This window comes from Peromyscus eremicus, chromosome 7 (assembly GCF_949786415.1).
Source record: "Peromyscus eremicus chromosome 7, PerEre_H2_v1, whole genome shotgun sequence".
NCBI classification, from domain to species: Eukaryota; Metazoa; Chordata; class Mammalia; order Rodentia; family Cricetidae; genus Peromyscus; species Peromyscus eremicus.
The window spans coordinates 66,752,207-66,772,240 of record NC_081422.1 but is presented as its reverse complement, the minus strand read 5'-3'; the positions used below and the strand labels follow the sequence as shown (position 1 = coordinate 66,772,240).

The window sequence follows — 20,034 nt, the reverse complement described above, 5'->3', positions numbered from 1 at the left end:
AAAATCTTGGAATAATCATAACAAAGGAACTGAAAGACCTCTCCAATGAAAACTTTGAAACATATAAGCAGCTGAGGAAGAAACCTGAAGATGGAAACTTTCCATGCTAATGAATTGGAAAAATTAATATTATGAAATGGTCATTTTACCAAAAGCAATATACAGATTCAATGCAATCCCACTAAAAAAATCCCAATATCATTCTTCAGAGAAACTAAAACAAACAAACAAACAAACAAAAACCTTAAGATACATTTGAAAACACAAATAACCACATAGAGTCAAATAATGCTGAACAAAAATAGAAAGGCTGACTGTATCACTACACCCTCCCCCATGCTCCTGTGTACAACCTTAGTACACCCCTAGTACACCCATGCATGTGTGTGTGTGCATACATACATGCACACAATTAAAATTTTCTATTATGAAGTAAGACTGGTATGAATGACACATACATTTCAGAACTGAACATAATATAAAGAAAGGGGAAAGGAGAATAGATTCAAAGTTATGTTGTCCCTTATGACAATGAACATGACCAAAGAGTAAATGAGAAAACAAAATAGGACTGAAAATAATGACCCTTATGATAACAGAGACAACAGAGCTTAACAGAGACTGAACACCACAGGTTCATAGGCATTCAAAGGAATGATGCACAGGCAGGTATTCAAATGGTTCTAGTAGGTGAGAAAGAGGACTTCAACACTGATGCCAGTGCAGGGACTGTATATGATAGGGCACCAGGAGGCCAGGCTGGTCACCAAGGACAGAGAACTGGGAAAAGTACTGAAGCCACCTTCAAGGTAGAATGACACTTGAAAGCAATATCTGGCAACAATCAAAAAGTAACAAGAAAGCCAGACTATGACTTAAACTCAGTTATACATGAATTTTATCCAAAAAACCTCAGAACAGTATCATTTTGGATAAGCAATATATCAGGTTTATTTATATGGAGACAACCATGACTGTTCTTTAAAAATAAAAATCCACGGTGCTTCTTTCTCTTCAGAGGACCCAGGTTAGGTTCCCAATACCCATAAAAGCAGCTCACAACTGCCTATAACTCTAGCTCCAGACACCCTCTCTGGTAACCACAGGCACCATATACAAGTGGCATACACTCACAAAGACAAACACACATATGCATAAATAAAAACACAATCTTAAAAGATACATACTTTAAAAAACTACCCAGGAAGAAGAACGAGTTCAATAACAGTAATATCCAAATGCGACTCCTGAGAATTCATCTATCAGAGCACAAATGACAGGCGCAGAATGGATACACTATTGGAAAGAATGCCAACAGTGGCATCGTGACATTCACTGAACAGAGGTAAGCACATAACGCTTCAGAGATGGACACATGGCTGACAGACAAATGAACTACAGAGAAAGATGTCAGGGAACAAACCCAATGAAGTTCCTAGCATCACTGAAAATTCTCAAGTCTCTGACTGCTTTGAGGAGAAGGACAGTCACAAGAGTACATGGATTTGTCAGTTAAACATACTTAAAACATTTAAATTTATGTTTGAAAATAACCATTTTAAACATTTTCAGGGAATTCATACAGTAATTTCTTGATTTGCTTTGTTATAACAGAAAAGACTACTAGGCTTCTAATACAGACAATTTGTTTTGTCTGTATTAGAACAAAACAAAAGCTTCGTCAATTGTAATTATAATAGGCAAAACACTGACTGAACTCATCTTACCTCATCATATGATTTACATAGGCTTTGCTACAGCTAGTGTTGTATCTGCAAAAACTACAGTGGACATATGTAGGAAAATGGTTTGCAAAATCTTTTATTTCAGAACAACACTCAATACACTCGTGAACACCTCGACGTAACCTTGTGGAGACATAAAAAAGATATTTTAAAACAAAAATAGTCAGAGAGGGCTATTACTAAACATATTGTTGCTATACTGAATTTAAACTGGGAGTGTCTACCAGGAGTACAGCATTACCTTAAGTTCCTCAGTGCTGTATTCACTTGGCTTTTTCTATTACTATTAGCCACCGTGCTCTGTCTCTTGTGCGTGGTACAGACTTTGGACTTGTTCTTAGATTTACTTCCATTAGGCTTGCTTTCGTTAGGCTTACTGGAGTCAGATACAGCTGTATTCGGTGTACTTGTATTCAATTTAGTGGGGTTTTTAGAAGTGACATTTTCAGTCCTTGGAGGTGAGAGCTGGAGGGTGGAAGTGCTTGCACTGATGAAAGGTGTAGTTGAAGATCCTGACTGAAGAGGTCCAACTGAAGCTCGAATAGTAACCTACAAAAATGAAGAAAATATTTACTTAAAAAAATTAACCACCATATAAAATAAACTCAATCTCAAGTTGTTTTTAAAAAGCACAGATAACTAACTAGGTTTAGTCATCTATTTGCTTTAAATATTCAACCAGTTAAATGAATTCAATTCACTTAAATTATCGATTCATACATTTCAAATTATAATCAGTTGTATGCTTCATATTATAATCAGTTGTATGTTATCGTTGTATTAATTAATAAGACTAATACAAATTGTATGACTCTAAGAAGATCACCTTTCATTGCTCTGATGTAACTAAAAGTAATTTCCAAACACAAGAACCCAAAACTTAAGTAATAAAGACTGAAAAAAGTAACTCTAGAAAGGCCTGTTACCCTTTGAAATTATTAGTATCAAACAAATATCGACTTGTTCTTTCTGAATCACACTGCCTAGTATTTATGCAAGTGGTTGTATCAATTCATTATACTGTAAGGAAAAATAAAACATTTAAAATTCTTTAAAAGAACTAATAAGGCTTATTATTTCCTGTTCAGAAACAACATATTCTGTTACATCTGTTGGTTGACAATGAAAATGCAGTCATCTACCAACATTTTCATTAATCATTTGACTATACTCTCCTCATATCTGAGGGACAGCCAATGATGAAGTCCTATTAACACATGCTTGTGTGATGTGCAAGAACACTAGACCAAGAATCAAAAGACCTGAAGTTAAATCTGCCTTCCTAGCTATATTGGCCTTGCAAAAGTAACTGACTCTTAAGCCTTTTCATACCTGTCACATAGGGTAATACTAGCTTTATGTATATCATTTACGCTGTATGAAGTAAGTAATAAAATACATGAAAAAGTACACTTAGAATTAGGTAATTCTAAGGTGCTAGAAAAACATTTAGTATCATTAATATTATTACTATTAATATGGGAAAAAATGAGAGGACTGCACTGCTTACATTAGTATTCTGCATGTGTAGTCCCAGCATGAAATGAATGGACTGCAGGGAAGGATGCTGGCTAGCTCCTCTTGCTCTAAGTCTTCAGAGCATGGCTTTATATTATTTAGTCAATTCAAATAAAAGACATACCCACATTCAAAGGTAAGTACCCAAAGGCAAATATAAATGTTTTGGGAATTGTTTCACTTTGGATTATCCATGCCTCTGTTTTCCCTCCACTGGAGCAAATATTCAAGAGCTGACTGTATATAAAGAAGTCAGAGAAAACAGATGTATATAAGGCAAAAAGGGAACAGTAAATTACAATCATCAATTTACAGTCAGACAAGTGTTTGTTCACAATGCTGTCCAGCAGCAGAATTTGCTTTTTTGAGAGCAGACTCAGCAATAACAACTTCAACAAACATCTGAGAACCTGAAGCATTAGGCACTCTAAAAGATGCTAGAGATACAAAGATAAATGAAAAGTATGATTCCTGATATCAAATGGCTTGGTGTACAGCTATTAAAAACTAATACATATACTACTATCGAGAAAAGCTCAAATAGCCACACAGTATTGAAATAACCCATTGATCAAGGGAGCAGTTTATTCAGCTGCACTTTTTATGAAGGAATACTCCCACCACTAAACTCAAAAAAATGGCTAGATGTTTTTCTAAGCATAAAAGCAGTAAAATGTAAAATTAGTCTTAATAAAAATCAGAAGTCATTTTCTAACGTATTTTGTTCCATAAATAAAACTAGGCAGGAGTTAGTTTTTAGTATACAAATGAAATAATACCACTCATTTGAACATACTTTTGTTCCAGGGGGCAGTCCTTCTAGCTGCTTGGGTTTTACAAATGTTCGGTGATGTTGCGTCTTGTGATCCATTTTCTCCTTGCATGTCAAAAACTGTAATCTGCATTTGGTACAACGATGTATTCCCTTTTTCTATTAGAAAAAAGAAAATAGTTTCTATAGCCACAAATTCTGTTCTGAAACTCTTAGTTTTAGTGATACTTTACTACAATAAATAATATCAAAGAATCATCTCATTTCCAACTGGAACTCAAGAGCATCTGTTACTCAGCAATCAAACGTGAGGGTTCAAGAAACGGCTCCATGGTTAAAAGCACTAGCTGACTAGCTGCTCTTCCAGAGGCCATGGGTTTGACTGCTAGCACACAAACGGTGGCTAGCAATTGTCTGTTAACTCCAGTTCCAGGGAACCCAACATCCTTGATGGCCTCCGCATGTGGTGCATAAACATACATGACAGCAAAACATTGATACATATAAAATAAAAATAAATAAATCTTTAAAACAAAATTATGAAAGTTGTATAAACAGGTTCTGATGAGAATCCTAGTCAGGTGTGGTGGGGCACACCTTTCATCCCAACACTCAGAAGGCAGAGGCAGGTGGATCACTGAGTTTGAGGCCAACCTGGTTTACATAGTGAGTGAGTCCTAGGACAGCCAGAGCTACATAGTGAAACGCTGTCTCAAAAACAAGCAAGCAAACAAACAAACAAACAACAACACCCTAAAGGGAGAATCTTAAAAATTGTGATATGAAATGTCTTTTAGTCATAAGCCAAACATTTAAAGACCTGACACTGTAAAAATTAGTTATTCTATGTTTTTATGTAGAAAAATGTTATTTGGAGGCTGGAGAGATAACTCAGCAGTTAAGTGCTCGTACTGCTCTTCCAGAGGACCCAAGTTCAATTCCTACCATGTGCACATACCCACACACATACATCATTTTTTAAGTGTTATTTTTAAAATTTTGCTATTTCCCATTGGTCTGTACATGGATAAAATTACCTCTCTAAAACTAAATTTAACTGGCCACTTCTAAGATATGAAAGCAGTGTTATTCAATAAACTTCCTGCAGTAAGAAAACATTCTGTGGCTGTGCTGTCCACAATGATTACCGTTAGTCACCCATGATTACTGAGTACAAAGAAGTGGTAATATTAAACGTCTAGGGAAAATGGCATTACTCTGACCTGCTTATTGCACACTGTATAATTGTACCAAATTAGCACTCCAGAACTAGGTGAAGTATTTGAGCAAATACGATTAAAAGCCTTATAATTAAATAAGAGATTTCTTCATATCTATTCTCCTTTTAAAAATTAAAACTCAAAGATGAAACAGAGTATCAAGAATAGTGTCTCTTTATGAAGATTCAATAATAGCTATTCCTCAATTAAAGAATCCAGTGGTCGCCGGGCGGTGGTGGCGCACACCTTTAATCCCAGCACTCGGGAGGCAGAGCCAGGCGGATCTCTGTGAGTTCGAGGCCAGCCTGGACTACCAAGTGAGTTCCAGCAAAGGCGCAAAGCTACACAGAGAAACCCTGTCTCGAAAAACCAAAAAAAAAAAAAAAAAAAGAATCCAGTGGTCAGGTAAACTGGAGAATGATACATACTATACTTTTTTTTAAGTACTGAAAAATCCTATTTTAAAAGACAAAACTCTTTAATTTTGTAAACCTGGCATTTGTGAAATTTACCAGTTCCTCAGTATTTGAGGAAAAACCAATGGAACAATGTTGAGAAGATTCTAGAATAGAAGAACTTGCTGGGACTTTTCAAGGATGTGTAGAATTTCAGCCACAACACAGCTGCACCAAAATTTATTGGAAAATTCGACTTTTATACTCTCTACCAAATAAAAACACAAGTTAACTTCATGCTTTATCTAACTGAACCTGACAGACAAGTAAATAACAATGGGAAATACGTGATGTGAAGACTTAATCAAGTGCAAACACACTAAGCTTTGTAGTGAGCTGGCAAAACCTAACCACACCAACAGATCTAGTGTAGACACGAGTTTCTGATTCCAACAAAGGCATTGTGCTAAAGACAGGTTTCAGTGTTGCAGCAACATTTTTAGCTCAAAGGATGGTTTAATTGTTCCAGGAAAAGAACCAATAAGCATCACATCAGAAATCCAAGGAAGGATCCAACAACTACTAAGAGTTCCAGAAACTAAAGCTAGCAGAAGTCATTCAGGAAGCAAGCTATGCTCGGGCAGTTCAAATACTGGCTGAGCACTTGTTTCCTCTGACATGTAACTATAAAACATTACTCTAGGTCAACAATGACAACATGTCTTATTAACACCAGGGGTCTGGACAGTGGGGGACACAAGACAAAGAGGAAACAAGATTAAGAGTTCTATCTTGAGTCTTTCTCAATTCTAACTCATTTTTCTCCTCCTCTTGAGAGTGCACTTCAAAATCATTCCCATATCTACCAAGACCTTGAGATAGCCAATCTTTCCTGTATTCCATTTGCCTTCTGTTTTGTCTCAATCATAGACTTCCTATTTCTTGTTATCTTTGAGACTCATCACTATTTATATGCCAAGAATCACTGGAAAAGAAGCAATGAAAGAAGTAGAAGTTTTACAAGTGATTCTGTACACACTCTAAATCATCTGTATATGTGGAACAACTTGACTCCCTTTGAAGAACAAACTTAATATTCTGAGTGATAATCAGGTAACATGAAAAAATAAGAATTATTAAACTCACCTGATGCTTCATGTAATGATGCATATAGGGTGTGGCAATTTTAATAACTTTGAGGCAGAATGGACATAGCAAATTCTTAGTGTTTTCATGCGATGTTCTAAAATGAGATTCTACATCAGAAAATAATGATGATCTGTAATTGCAAACCTAGAAATAAAAATGTTATGTTAAAATAGAAAATTTGTAACCAATTTGCAACTACAAAGTAACAATGATGAATCTTTTTTTTTTTTTTTCCAAGACAGTTTCTCTGTGTAGTTTTGGTGCCTGTCCTGGATCTCCTCTGTACACCAGGCTGGCCTCGAACTCACAGAGATCCGCCTGGCTCTGCCTCCCGAGTGCTGGGATTAAAGGCGTGTGCCACCACCATGCGGCAATGATGAATCATTTGTTAGATTATGTACTACCAATCCAGCTCTGATGACTATGCATGCAAGAAGCACACTAATGAAGGCACCAAAAAGCAGAAAAAGGTGACCCTTCAGAGCTCAAGACTGCTTCCCAAAATAATAGGTACCTTCATTTTTATCAGATCATTCTCTATCGCCCTATTTATCTTGAATTTTGAAGCTCTGAAACCTTCTGGAGGATTGAGTTCTATAAAATACTTTATCTCTACATAAAACAGTACTCGCCATCAGATTATAAATACAGCCTCCAAGCTGTGACAGTGGCAATTCATCTTTCTCTTGCTTTACTATTCCTTCAATTCTGAAGAAATACTTTTCCCAAGCACTTGACAGAGGTCTGTATAACTAAGCATTTGCACACTGGTCATATGGGTGCATTATTCCCTCTAGGGAAAGGTAAATCCACATTTATTTTTCTGGCAGGGTTCCTCTCTTTCTAGTGCTTAGGAGCAAACAGCAGTCTCTGGCTAAATCTAGTTCACTACCTTCTCCTCATATAATGTATTAGTTATGCCAAGAAACTTTACACTAGTAAACTAAGTAGGAGGGACTTTAATTTTAACTATCATTTTACCTAAATGGCAAAAAAGACGAATATATTTCACCACATATGAAAATTATATGAAATTCAAAAATCAGAATCCTTAAAGTTTTGTTAGAATACAAACATATCCATTCATTTTCTCACTCTCATTGCTGACTTGCCACAAAGGGAGAGTTGACTGGCTGTGACAGAGACTGTAATCCCTCTAAAACTCAATGTTTACCGTTTGACCCCTTAACTAAAAGAAAAAATTCTAATAATTTATCTAATGCCTAAAAATCTTAACACCAAAACAACAAAGAGTTAATAACATTGTAAAGCATGGATTACCTGGCAGATGTATGGCATTTCACCAGGTTTATGATTATCCTTCATATGTTGTAAAAGAATCTGTTCAGTTTCAAACGATAGCTCACAGATTTTACAAATGGCTATAAATCGGAGGAAGAAAGTTATTACAACACTTTAATACATATAAATAGAAAGGTTCGTTTTGAATAACAGTATCAACAGTGTATCAGCAGAAACAGCAGTCAGAGATCGTGAGCAGTCATACACATACATAGCTCAGGGCAATTCCTCTAATTCCTCGTCTAGCATTACCGCAAATGCATGTTCATCATCCTATTGTCTCAGTACCAAATAACCTGCCTGAATTCATGTAGCTATACCAAGACACACAGCTGCGATTTGAACTGAAGAGGTTGGAGTAAGTTAACTTTTTCAATTTTGCCTCCCAAATTCAAAGTCTATTTCTTGTTCTTATTTCTGTAACACTTTTCTCAAGATCTGCTCAGCTTCAGCAGTCAAAAGCAGGAGCATTCGACCCTGAACCGCAGCTGGAACTTACTAGAAAAGTCCAGGAGCGTGTGCGTGCTCTCGATGTGGCACTGCAGCTGGAAGGGAGTGGGGAACTGGCGGTAGCAGTGCTGGCAAGTGGTGTGCTTCTCCCAGCTCTCGCTGCTCTGCTTCTCAAGTTCTAAATGGTGTTTCATATGGTTCATAAACCTGGAAAGATTGTCAACAGGTGCGAAGATTCCAATTAAAACACTCAAAGAAAATCCCAAACCCCACTATAAATTGTGACCATTACTCAAAATCTGGAGTCTTCAATCTCTCTAAAAAAGTGCATGTTTATATAATGACCTGAAGTGGCTAAGTAGACACCTTTTTTCATCTTTGTTTTCAAATGTCAAGTTTTAGTTGACTGTTTTTAGATAAAACAACAGGCTTCTTTGCCATGTGAAGTACTATTAACATTGTAAAATTTAATACTGGAAGAGAATCCTATCAGCAAAAGCAGCTAGTCATGGGAAAAATCCTTTAAGACCTTGAAGATACACAATAAATTCCAGCTACTAGTATTTTTACTTGTATCTATGTTTTTAAATACATATAATAGCAGTTTTAATGCCTACAATTACAAGAACTTTTCATTTTATTTACTGACACTGTTTACTGTTAGCATAAACTTTAATTTGCAGACTATACCCTTTGGAAGGCAATCTCCATTTTTCAGTTTTATACTTTGCTATTTCAGCATCCCTACAAAGCTTCTTATGAGCAGAACTATAACCCTCAGCTCAGTATGATTTAAATGGGAATACCTATTTAAAGGAACTTACTGAAGCTTTTGGCTGAATTAGAAAGTAATATCACTTGATCAAATAATTTTTAGACTGGGTCAACTACTAATAAAATTATTCAGTTGGAGGCTCAAAGGAAATGATCATAAAACTATATGATAATGTTATCAATTCAGAGAACAGCCATCATGAAGGCTATCTTTTTCCTATCTCTAAAGAACATCTCTGCAAAGCAGGTTGTAATACACTTTGAAATGCCCTTTTTTCCTTTGGTTTTAATACTAGCTCTACAAAGACCCACAGAAAACCCTAATCTTGGTTAAATATTTACATATATGCAAAATACCACCAGCCAGTAAACTTTCAGCTCACACCTTGAAGCTAAATACACTAAAGTATATTTATATAAAGTAACGCATTAACTAGCTGGTTAATTTCTCTTAATGTTTACATAAGACCTAACTGGAATGCATAGTTCTCGATCAATGTATGGGAACAGGGGAAAAAGGCAAACATCTTACAATGACCTGTTTTTAGTGACACCGAACAGGAGACAAAACAGTAATGGAAACCTGTAATAACAAGTCAGGACAGAAATCTTGATGTGCTTCTTACCATTACAGAAATTATAAACAACCGCAAGGCCACAGGCATGGTGACACATACCTATCCTAGCACTTGGGAGCCAAAAGGCAGATCTCTGTGAGTTTTGGGCCTGCCAGGGCTATTTAGCAAGCTTTTATCTCAAAAACAAAAACAAAATAACAAAAAGCTACTTCGCCTTCCCAGATTTTAGAGAGAAAAATTGGGGCAAAATACTATGTATTTAATTCCTTTGATCATGAGGTATTTACCATTAAGGTTACATTTCCTAATTAATAGTTTTCAATGTTCAGTTCCTGTTTGTTAGTAAAGGTAATAGGCTTAAATTTTCTAAATATTCTAATAATATAAATATATGGAACTAATGTCCTGAAATAATTTCTAGAAAAAGTTACTTTTCATGTTGAATATTAAATGGGCTAATCTTAAAAAACACTCTGTTAAGTAAATTGCATCATGTATTATCATATTTAGCAGGGAATGAAGACAGTGAATCACACTTGTACACTTTATGACCTATCTCCTAACTGACTCTTATAATGGTAAGACTATGGACCTAAGTGGTGGAGCTCCACTTCAATACTGCTTCAGCATTACCTCCAAAGCAGTTTCCCTGTTAAACCACTGGGACCACTAGCTCTTGAAGGAGGTGAAGTAGTGTACTGTAAGAGCTTGGGGAATGTACAAAGCATTAACTCAAAGAAACCTGTGAGCATCATTGTAGAGGCAAGCCACAGAAGGCAGAGAAATGAATGAACTCTGGAGCCTAAGAGGTAATTGTTGGTGTACAAAACGCTAATTCCACAAGATCTTTAGCAAATGTAAAAGATGTGTGTATGTTTGTATACAATATCTTCTTTTAATTTGAGAGTTGAGTTTTGTATATATTTTTATTATATTCTCATCTCTCTCCAAATTTGTCCTACATCCTCTCCTGAAGTACAACTAAAAAAAAGTATACTCATGTCTGTAACTTATTTAGAAATGCACATAAAAAGAAAAATCCATTTTTATCAACAGCTTAATTTTAAAAAATCAGATTGTTTAAAAGAAGAACAAAGAAAAATAACAAAACAAGTATAATAAATACAGGTAGAAAAAAGATGGCAAGTGTCCAATGTAAAACTTGAAAATTTTTGATGAATTTATTTTAAAGTTTTTATTAAAAAGAGTAAAAAACTCTTACCTAATAAAAAGTTTAGACTATATAATAAATGAAAACTATCATTCAGTATATCTTCTTGTTATTTTCTTTTTTTTAGAAGCATAAATACTTATTTGTAACAAAGGACTTTGTGTACAGTGTTGAAAATCTGTAACTTCTTGTTAAATTCACATTTCACCTTTTTAAACAAACATTTACAATCATTATTTTATACAGACATAGATATGTAAATACAACATTGAATTCAGTGACCTTCAGCATTTTCCACTTAAATGTTTTTTGTTTTTGTTCTTTTTTTTTTCAACATAAAAACAGGTTATAATTCCAAAGTCCAGAGTTATTTGAATTTGGAAAATATTTTCTCTGTAGAAAATAGTAAAAATGATAACATTTCCCAATAAGCCCTTTTAAACCAAATATTAGCTGAATTATACATATAAATATTGATTAGATTCTGGGATACAGAAGAAACCTATCTTCACCTGTTCAGAGAGCTATGTTTTACTTAAGTTGTGTAAGTGAGATTCCTATTCATCTTCCCCTTCACTGATTTATGGCAGACATTTTTCTATAGGCTAATCCATAATCTAAAAAGATTTTAGCCGGGTGGTGGCGGCGGCAGCGGCGGCGGCGCACACCTTTAATCCCAGCACTCGGGAGGCAGAGACAGGCGGATCTCTGTGAGTTCCAGTCCAGCCTGGACTACCAAGAGAGTCCCAGGAAAGGCGCAAAGCTACACAGAGAAACCCTGTTTCGAAAAACCAAAAAAAAAAAAAAAAAAAAGATTTTAGCCTCCCCTCCTGAAAGTACGGCCAGCATATTCTTTCATCAGCTTGACACGTTACAAATTCTTATTCTAATAGTGAAATGTTTCACTAAAGCTTGCCCAGTGATTGGGCAAAACCAAAACTTACTATAAGCCACAGGCATCCTAGGGTGCACCACCAAGCCTGGCAAAAGTGGTATTTTTATAATATATATCTCTCAAATATTAGAAGTATAAATTCTTAAAATTTAAAACATTTGTATATAAAAATTTTTAAGTTCCACTAAGAATGAAATACCTAATTTTTATTTAAATTTGAAATTAAAACAGACATGTCTTCTGTGATTAGTACATCTCTAAAAAGATGACAATTCCCATAAGATATATATTATAAAGATGACAAATATAAGCTGGGCAGTGGTGGCACACACCTTTAATCCCAGCACTCGGGAGGCTGAGGCAGGTGGATCTCTGTGAGTTCGAAGCCAGCCTGGTTTACAGAGCGAGTTCCAGGACAGGCTCCAAACCTACACAGAGAAACCCTGTCTCGAAAAACAAAACTACAACAACAATAACAACAAAAGATAAATATAAAATGGAAGATTTCAGCATCAAATAGTAATAGTAAGGAGGAAATCAATCCAGGAACTTTTAAAGAAGTATTTCTAGTATTGTGAAGAAATTATAGTATTCAGAGACATTAGAAAATTAAAAACACACAAATATCTAGAAAACTAATAGATTCATTTTGCTCCAAATTAAACTAATCTTTGTCCTTTCTTAAGCCATATGAAAGAAAGAGAATCAGCAGATTTAAGAGGAGAATCTGGAAACACAACAAAAGAGAAAGTCCTGGAATTGCTTCTCTGGAATGGCAAGACAGTGTATGATAAAGACACAATGGTCACAGCTCTCCTATTTCAACTTTCATTAAGTAAAAATACATATTTACATACCTAATGTTATTTTTGAGAACTTTCAAACAACTGAAGCACTTAAAGGTTGTGTGAGTCTTCTGTTCTTCCTGAACATCTCCTTCATGTTTTCCATAATAAAAGTCATTAACTAACATAATCAATTTTCCTTTCTCTGAATCAATAGTCTTGGCTTCGTTTGCTGTATTTGAAATTTCTATTTTAGACAATCCCCAAAAGTTATTTATCATGTCTGGACAACAATACTAGAAGAGAAAAAAAAAGATGCCTTATTTATTACAAAATAATAGCAAAAACAATTATGTTTTCAACTAAAGTTAAACCACATAAAACTATGCTTGATAAGATATCTAGGAGAAATAGTGAAATTCTATGGTGGATATTCTAAAAAGTTTAGAAAAGTAAACATCTTTTTTTAAGTAGATTATTTATTTGTTTAGAGTATGTGTTATGTATGGGCGTGTAAGTGCTACAGTGCACTTGTGGAGGTCAGAGGACAACCTGCGGACGTCGGTTCTTTCCTTCCACCATGTGGGTTCCAGGGATCAAACTCAAGTCGTCAGGTTTGGCGGCAAGCACCTTTAACAGCTGAGCCATCTCGCCAGCCCATAAACATTATCTTAACAAAACAAAAATTTAAAAAGAGATGAAAAAAACCTTAAGACTAGGACTTGGCTATAAACTTTTCCCATGCAATTTGCCTGCTTAGATACATGTTTAATAGTCATTTGTTTCTTAATCAAAAATCATTAATTTCATAACCATGTCAATAATACAGGAGGAAGGTTAGTGTTACATGCTTTGATGTATCAGGCTATATGAAAACTTCCTGCTGGATGGTAGTGGTGCACACCTCTTTAATCCCAGCACTTAGGAGGCAGAGGTCAATCCTGGTCTACAGAGTGAGTTCCAGGACAGCCAAAGATACACACAGAAACCCTGTCTCAAAAAACCAAAAAAGCCACACGTTCCTAAGCCATTGAAAACTAGACTTTTACACAGCTAAACGCCATTCCATAGATTCATGGTACTAAAAAACATTGGGGATACAAAGACAAATGCATCTGGTACATCTTGGAATCCAGAATGCTTAAACATTTGAAGAAGAAATTTACTTCTCAGTAATAAAATCAAGTTGTCATATGAAATTTTCCATATATGCACTTTGTAAATAAATATATAAGTAATGTATTTATTGTACTTAATGTATAGTTGTAGGGCTTTCTTAGTAAGTTTTTCTTTGAGGGCAAACCTAGAAAAATCTACATTAAAAAATTCAGAAGTGCTTATTAAAATGGCAATTCCTTCCAGGTAGTGGTGGCACACACCTTTAATCCTAGCACATGGAAGGCTGAGGCAGGTAGATCACAGAGTTCAAGGCCAGCCTGGTCTACAAAGTGAGTTCCAGGATAGCTAGGGCTACAAAGAGAAACCCTGTCTCCAAAAATGCAATGAATAACTAAATGACTGGAAGGAAAGAAGAAAGGGAGGGAGGGAGGGAGGGAGAGAGAGGAGGGAGATTTTATACACACACACACACATGTATATACACACATATATACATATATATTATACACACACACACACACACACACACACACACACACACACACACACGGGGGGGGGGGGGGAATTCCTGGGACTATTTCCAATCACCTAAACTGCAATGCCTAAGAAGTTTTATTGGCTTTTTTTTTTTTGACAAGAAACACAGGTAATTGTTTTATAATGTAAATGTTTCTAAAGTATGCTATTAAATCAGCATCTGAAAATCTTAACACAATTATTCTATGCTATGGTTAAAACATCCACTTCCTCTTTTACCACAAGTTGAGTCTCTAGATCATTAGCATTCACGAAACATTCAGTATAACACGAGGTGCCAGGCCTGTGATAGAAGACAGAGGTACAGCATTTTCCGCAAGGTTACATTATTCCTACTACATTTCATTTTCAACTTTTATCTTTTATACTGTGTGTGTGTTATGTAAATGCAGGTGTGCACATATGGGTGTGAGCACACCTACACACACATGTCTATGGAAGCCATACACCAAGCCTCTTGCCAGCCCTCAAGCACCAGCCACCTAGCTTGTACTACAGCATGAACACCACCCCGACCTTTTTGTTTTGTTTTGTTTTGTTTTTTTGAGACAGGGTTTCTCTGTGTAGCTTTGGAGCCTATCCTGGAACTCAATCTGTAGACCAGGCTGGCCTTGAACTCACAGAGATCTGCCTGCCCCTGCCTCCCAAATGCTGGGATTAAAGGTGCACCCTGACTTTTTTAAACGTGGGTTCTGAGATTAGGTACTCCTGTAAGGAGCTGATTGCTTAAACTCTTTTCATAGCCCACTTTTCAATTTCTAAACCCACAAAAGTAAAAACATCAACAACATTTAAAATATATCGTGGAAGTAGGAAAAATACTGAATAAATCTGACTCATAAGAGAGAAACATAACTAACTTACATTTATCAGTTGAGGTTGCACTCATAAACAAAATTAAAGTAAGTGTTAGCTGGGCATGGTAGCTCACACCTTCAATTCCAGCACTCAGAGGGCAGAGGCAGGTGGATTTCTGTGAGTTCAAGGCCAGCCTGGTCTACAGAGTGAGTTCCAGATCAGCCAGGGCTATATAGTTAGACCTTATTTTGAAGGATATGCATATTAGTATCCTAATAATATCATCTTTTTCCCTCTGATAAAATGGAACTATAGCCCCCCTACCCAGTTGGTTTTTGTTGTTGTTGCTGTTTTGTTTTTCTTTTTTGAAACAGAGCTGGCTGGTAATTTGCTAAGTAGACCAGTCTGGCCTTGATCTCACAAAGATTTGCCTGCCTCTGCTTCTGAGTGCTGGGATTAAGGGTCCAGCCTTATTTCTAGATTTTTTTTCCTGAGGTATGTGTTAACATATATGAACTCAAAATTAGGAAAATCAAACTATTTCTAAGGACTTTTATAAGACTAGTAGAAATAATGCTACTCCTAATTTTAAGGAAGAGAAGCATGGTATGAAGCAAAACCACTCTACTATAGAAAATCACTCCAGATCTATGGCACGTCAGTAGTAGAGCACTTGCTCAGCATATACAAGGCCCTGGATTCAATCAAAGAAAGACAGGTGTCCGGAGGGAGATTGGAGGAATGAAATCACTTAAAATTTATGTATTATGTATGTGCATCAATGGCATTATTTTAACAGACAAAGCATTATCCTTATTTAAAACCCTCCTATGTGGAAAGAAAATCACAAAAATCACAGGAAAATTGGAATTTATAAATTCTTTAATGCAGCGTCTTCTAATGTATTAATAGGCTAATGTTACGGCTTAAATGTTAGGTCTGGCTTTTAGCGGAAGCCACTCCATGTTCTACTTGGTATGGGATTCTCTTCTGAACCTATGAAAAGACTTACAGAAAGGTATGGTGCAAGGCTTGTGTTCTCCAAAAATGTCTACTTCACTATTTATGAAAGTTAATGGTCACACTAACATACTCAGAAATTATGATATACATAACAGATGATAAACTACTTGCTATAATATTTTCTATCACAAGACAGGATCAGAGTTTTAAAGTTAGCACAAAATCCTTGTTCACAATACCTATCCCATAATATTTTAGATTCAGGTGCCCAGGAGAAATAAACAGATGAAAAAACATGGCAAGTAAAAACAGACAAGGTATAGTGAAAGGAGTAGGGGATTGTTCTTGAGCAAAATCAAAATATCCTAAAACATTCAAAATGCAAGTACAATGTTAGAAACAAGAATTAAGTTTAGATTTTGGTTTTAATGTCAAAGATAGTAAGATATGGAAGGCACAATACTAGGATCCAAAATCAATTACCCAACTTTATTTGACCATAAAATGACTCTGGCTCTGAGCCCTGTTCTACAGTCTTTCACTTAGGCCTTCTTTTGATGAGTTAAGCCCTCCTGTAAACATTAAACACCTTCAGTGCTGTAGTTTGTAGTTTAACAAGTTACCAGATACCATTTATACTTCGTTCTTGTCAAGCTAGAAAGTTAAAAGTTCCTGTAACTGAAATGTTTATTAAAAGATTTATTTTTATTGTGTGTGTATCCTTTGCCTGCTTTTATGTATGTACACATGTATGTGAGTCCCCCTAGGGGCCAGACTAGAGTGTCAGGGTCCTTATAGGACTGGAGTTACACACAGTTCTTAGCAGCTGTGCGGGTGTGGGAACCAAATCCAGGTCCTCTGCAAGAGAGGAAGTGCTTTAACCATTGACCTCTCTCTCCAGCCCCTAATCCTTTTTCTTAAAGTGGGGACTAGAACTGGAACTTTTATAAAGTTTAGTGTAATGTTTTGACTCATGTTTACATTGGGTAATGATCAAATAACAGTAATAATTATAACCATTACCTTAACTTTTATCATATCCTTATTAGCACATTTAAAAAGCCTTTCCTCAAGCCGGGCAGTGGTGGCGCACGCCTTTAATCCCAGCACTCGAGAGGCAGAGCCAGGCGGATCTCTGTGAGTTCGAGGCCAGCCTGGGCTACCAAGTGAGATCCAGGAAAGGCGCAAAGCTACACAGAAGAAACCCTGTCTCAAAAAAACCAAAAAAAAAAAAAAAAATCCTTTCCTCTTTTTGATAAAATGTGTTATGTGTTGCTTTTAATTATATTCATCCTACCATGTTATGTTCTTTTACAACGTAAGAACCTCCTATCTAGCTATATAACACAGTACTGTTAACCTCTCTATCCTCTTCTTCCTTAACCTCCTTAGCCTCAAATAAAATATTTTACTTTTTTTAGATCGAGTGTTTGTCTTTCTGTACCTAAAGAATTGCCCAATGGTTTTAAAATTACCCTTCCTAAATTTGATTACTGTGTATATATCCACTATGAAATAAAGATTATATACAAGAATAAAATACATACATTCACAGATGAATTATGTTATTTTCACAAAATGGTATGGGGATCTACTATTTGAATATTATATAACATTTTGGCAATTTCCAATAAAAGTAATCATAAATAATGCTAAAAGATATATATATAAAAAAACCCCACATTTAGGACAGAGGTCACCAATCTCTCCAAGTGCAAAAGTGTCCTGTCAGGAGCCAAGTAGCCTAACTGATTCTCATGGGAAAAAGCTGTGTACCCAACCTTCCGTTAACAGTTTCAATAGCAACCATTTTTCAATAAGACCACAGTATGTACCTTTTGATCGACTCCCTGAAACATAATGGTTTACTGTATGGTCCGTTGATCAGGCCCTGGAACAAAGAGACCTTTTCCTGAACCCTACCTTACCCTAACTTCCTCCTAGTAACTTTCCATACCCCTATCTACTTCCCCTAGCTCCTAGCATATATAAGCCTGACTCCCCTTGCAATAAACGAGACCTTGACGCAACTCAGACTGACTTTGTCTTCCTTTATGCACCTGGTCTCCTTTCTCTCTCGCCCCCATTGATCTTTCAGGAGGTGCCTCCTTGGGTCTCATCAAATAACCTGGCCCGCGGGACGGGTCAGTGTCCTGACCAGTTTTTTGTAAACTTGACACAAACTAGAGTCATCTGGGAAAAGGGAATCTCAATTGAGAAAATGCCTCAATCACATTGACTATAGACGAGTCTGTGAGGCAATTTTTTTTATTAATGCCTGATGTGAGAGGGGCTAGTCAACTAGGGTCAGTGCCATACCTGTGTAAGCAGTCCTGTGTTGTATAAGAAAGTCAGCTGAGCAAACCATGAGAGGCAAGCCAGTAAGCAGCATTCTTCCAAGGTCTCTGCTTCAGTTCCTGCCTCCAGGTTCCTGCCTTGAGTTCCTGCCCTGACTTTCCTTCATGATGAACTGACTATAAGCTGACATAAAACCTTTCCTTTCTATATTGCTTTTGGTCATGACGTTTCTATCACAGCAATAGAAAGTCAATTAGGCCAAGAAGACTATACGGTATAATACAATTTGTACACATAAGAGGGAAAATAAGAACATTCATATTTATCTATAAACACAAAAAGAAAACCAGAGAGTACATAAAGCAAACTAATATGAAGTTATTCACTTTGAGAGTCACCTTAGGAATCAGGTAGATATGAATTGGGGCCAGACTCCTCATTTGCATCCCTGTGTAGGCTTTTATGAATCATGTGGTTACAACACTTAATCAAAAAATGAGTAAGCCAACTAATGTATTCCCTTTTGCCCCTCTATCTCTAATGTCAAACATATAAACCATCATAAGTCTCATTAAAACATTACAAAGAAAGTGGAAATCACTTTAACAGGATAATTTTCCTGTATGAGCAAAGCACAAAGTACAGTTCTCAAGGCTACACTCTGGGAGCTACAAGTAGTATAAATCAAATACAATTCTGAATAAAGAGACTAGGTTTGGAATTTTTCAAAGTTTTTTTTTGGTCTACATTAATTATTCATGAGCATGGTTCCACTATGACATTTTCATATCTGTACATAATATATTTTGATCACATTCAACCTTCACTATCCACTCTTGTCCCTGTTCCTATTCTGCCTGCTCCCAAGAAGTAGTAAGTCCTCCTGTCTTCAGCTTGTTTTCTCTTTTTTTTTTTTAAGCTCAATCAGTTTGACTGTGATTACTTTGATGAGTGAAGGGTTATTTACAAGAGTATGGACAACTTAACCAGTGGCAACACCACTGACAGAAATGTTTCTTCTTTCTCCATAAACTGCCAGTGAGTTCCTCCTGTTTTCGTTTTTGAAAATGATGAGTTAAAAAAAAGTCAGTCTCTGAAATAGCCATAGCTACTTAATTCTTTTCTTTCATTCTCTTCCTTTTATATTCTATATTGCTCTTTTTCTTATCTTCTCCGGCCTTCTTGCCATTTATAGTAGGAACAAGAGCACAGAACATTTTTATAAAGGCACAGCAGAGCACAGTAAAAGCTAATATTTGAAGGAATGTGTTAGCTAACCTTCATACTTCATAAATACTTTGAAATTTTCTTAAAATCTAAATCAAAAGCTTCTTACCCCAATAAAAACTTTAAACTAATTTGTAATAGTTGTACAAACTATATTCTGGGCATTATCAAAACAATTATTTCATATGAAAAACATGACCATTTGAAGTTTATTTCTGAATACTGACAATATGTATATCTTAGATTATCATCTAATGAGGAATGCACACATTACCATATATATACACTACAGAATTTTTAAGTTATAAAAAGATTAAATTTACACTAAAATGTTTTAC

General features: G+C 35.8%; 1 protein-coding gene across 3 annotated transcripts in view; it reads right to left on the bottom strand.

The window, feature by feature from the left end:
* Positions 1 to 20,034, bottom strand: part of Znf280d (zinc finger protein 280D) — an 83,701-nt gene that overhangs the window by 31,728 nt on the left and 31,939 nt on the right. For 2 of the 3 annotated variants that reach the window (XM_059268216.1, XM_059268218.1), the window contains exons 10-16: positions 12,827 to 13,050; positions 8,601 to 8,758; positions 8,081 to 8,181; positions 6,797 to 6,943; positions 4,060 to 4,194; positions 1,987 to 2,294; positions 1,728 to 1,868 (exon numbers count right to left, since the gene is read on the bottom strand). In XM_059268216.1, the coding sequence (XP_059124199.1) occupies positions 1,728 to 1,868; positions 1,987 to 2,294; positions 4,060 to 4,194; positions 6,797 to 6,943; positions 8,081 to 8,181; positions 8,601 to 8,758; positions 12,827 to 13,050 (1,214 nt within the window). The remainder of the gene's footprint in view (positions 1 to 1,727; positions 1,869 to 1,986; positions 2,295 to 4,059; positions 4,195 to 6,796; positions 6,944 to 8,080; positions 8,182 to 8,600; positions 8,759 to 12,826; positions 13,051 to 20,034) is intronic. The other variant, XM_059268217.1, reaches the window with a different exon arrangement.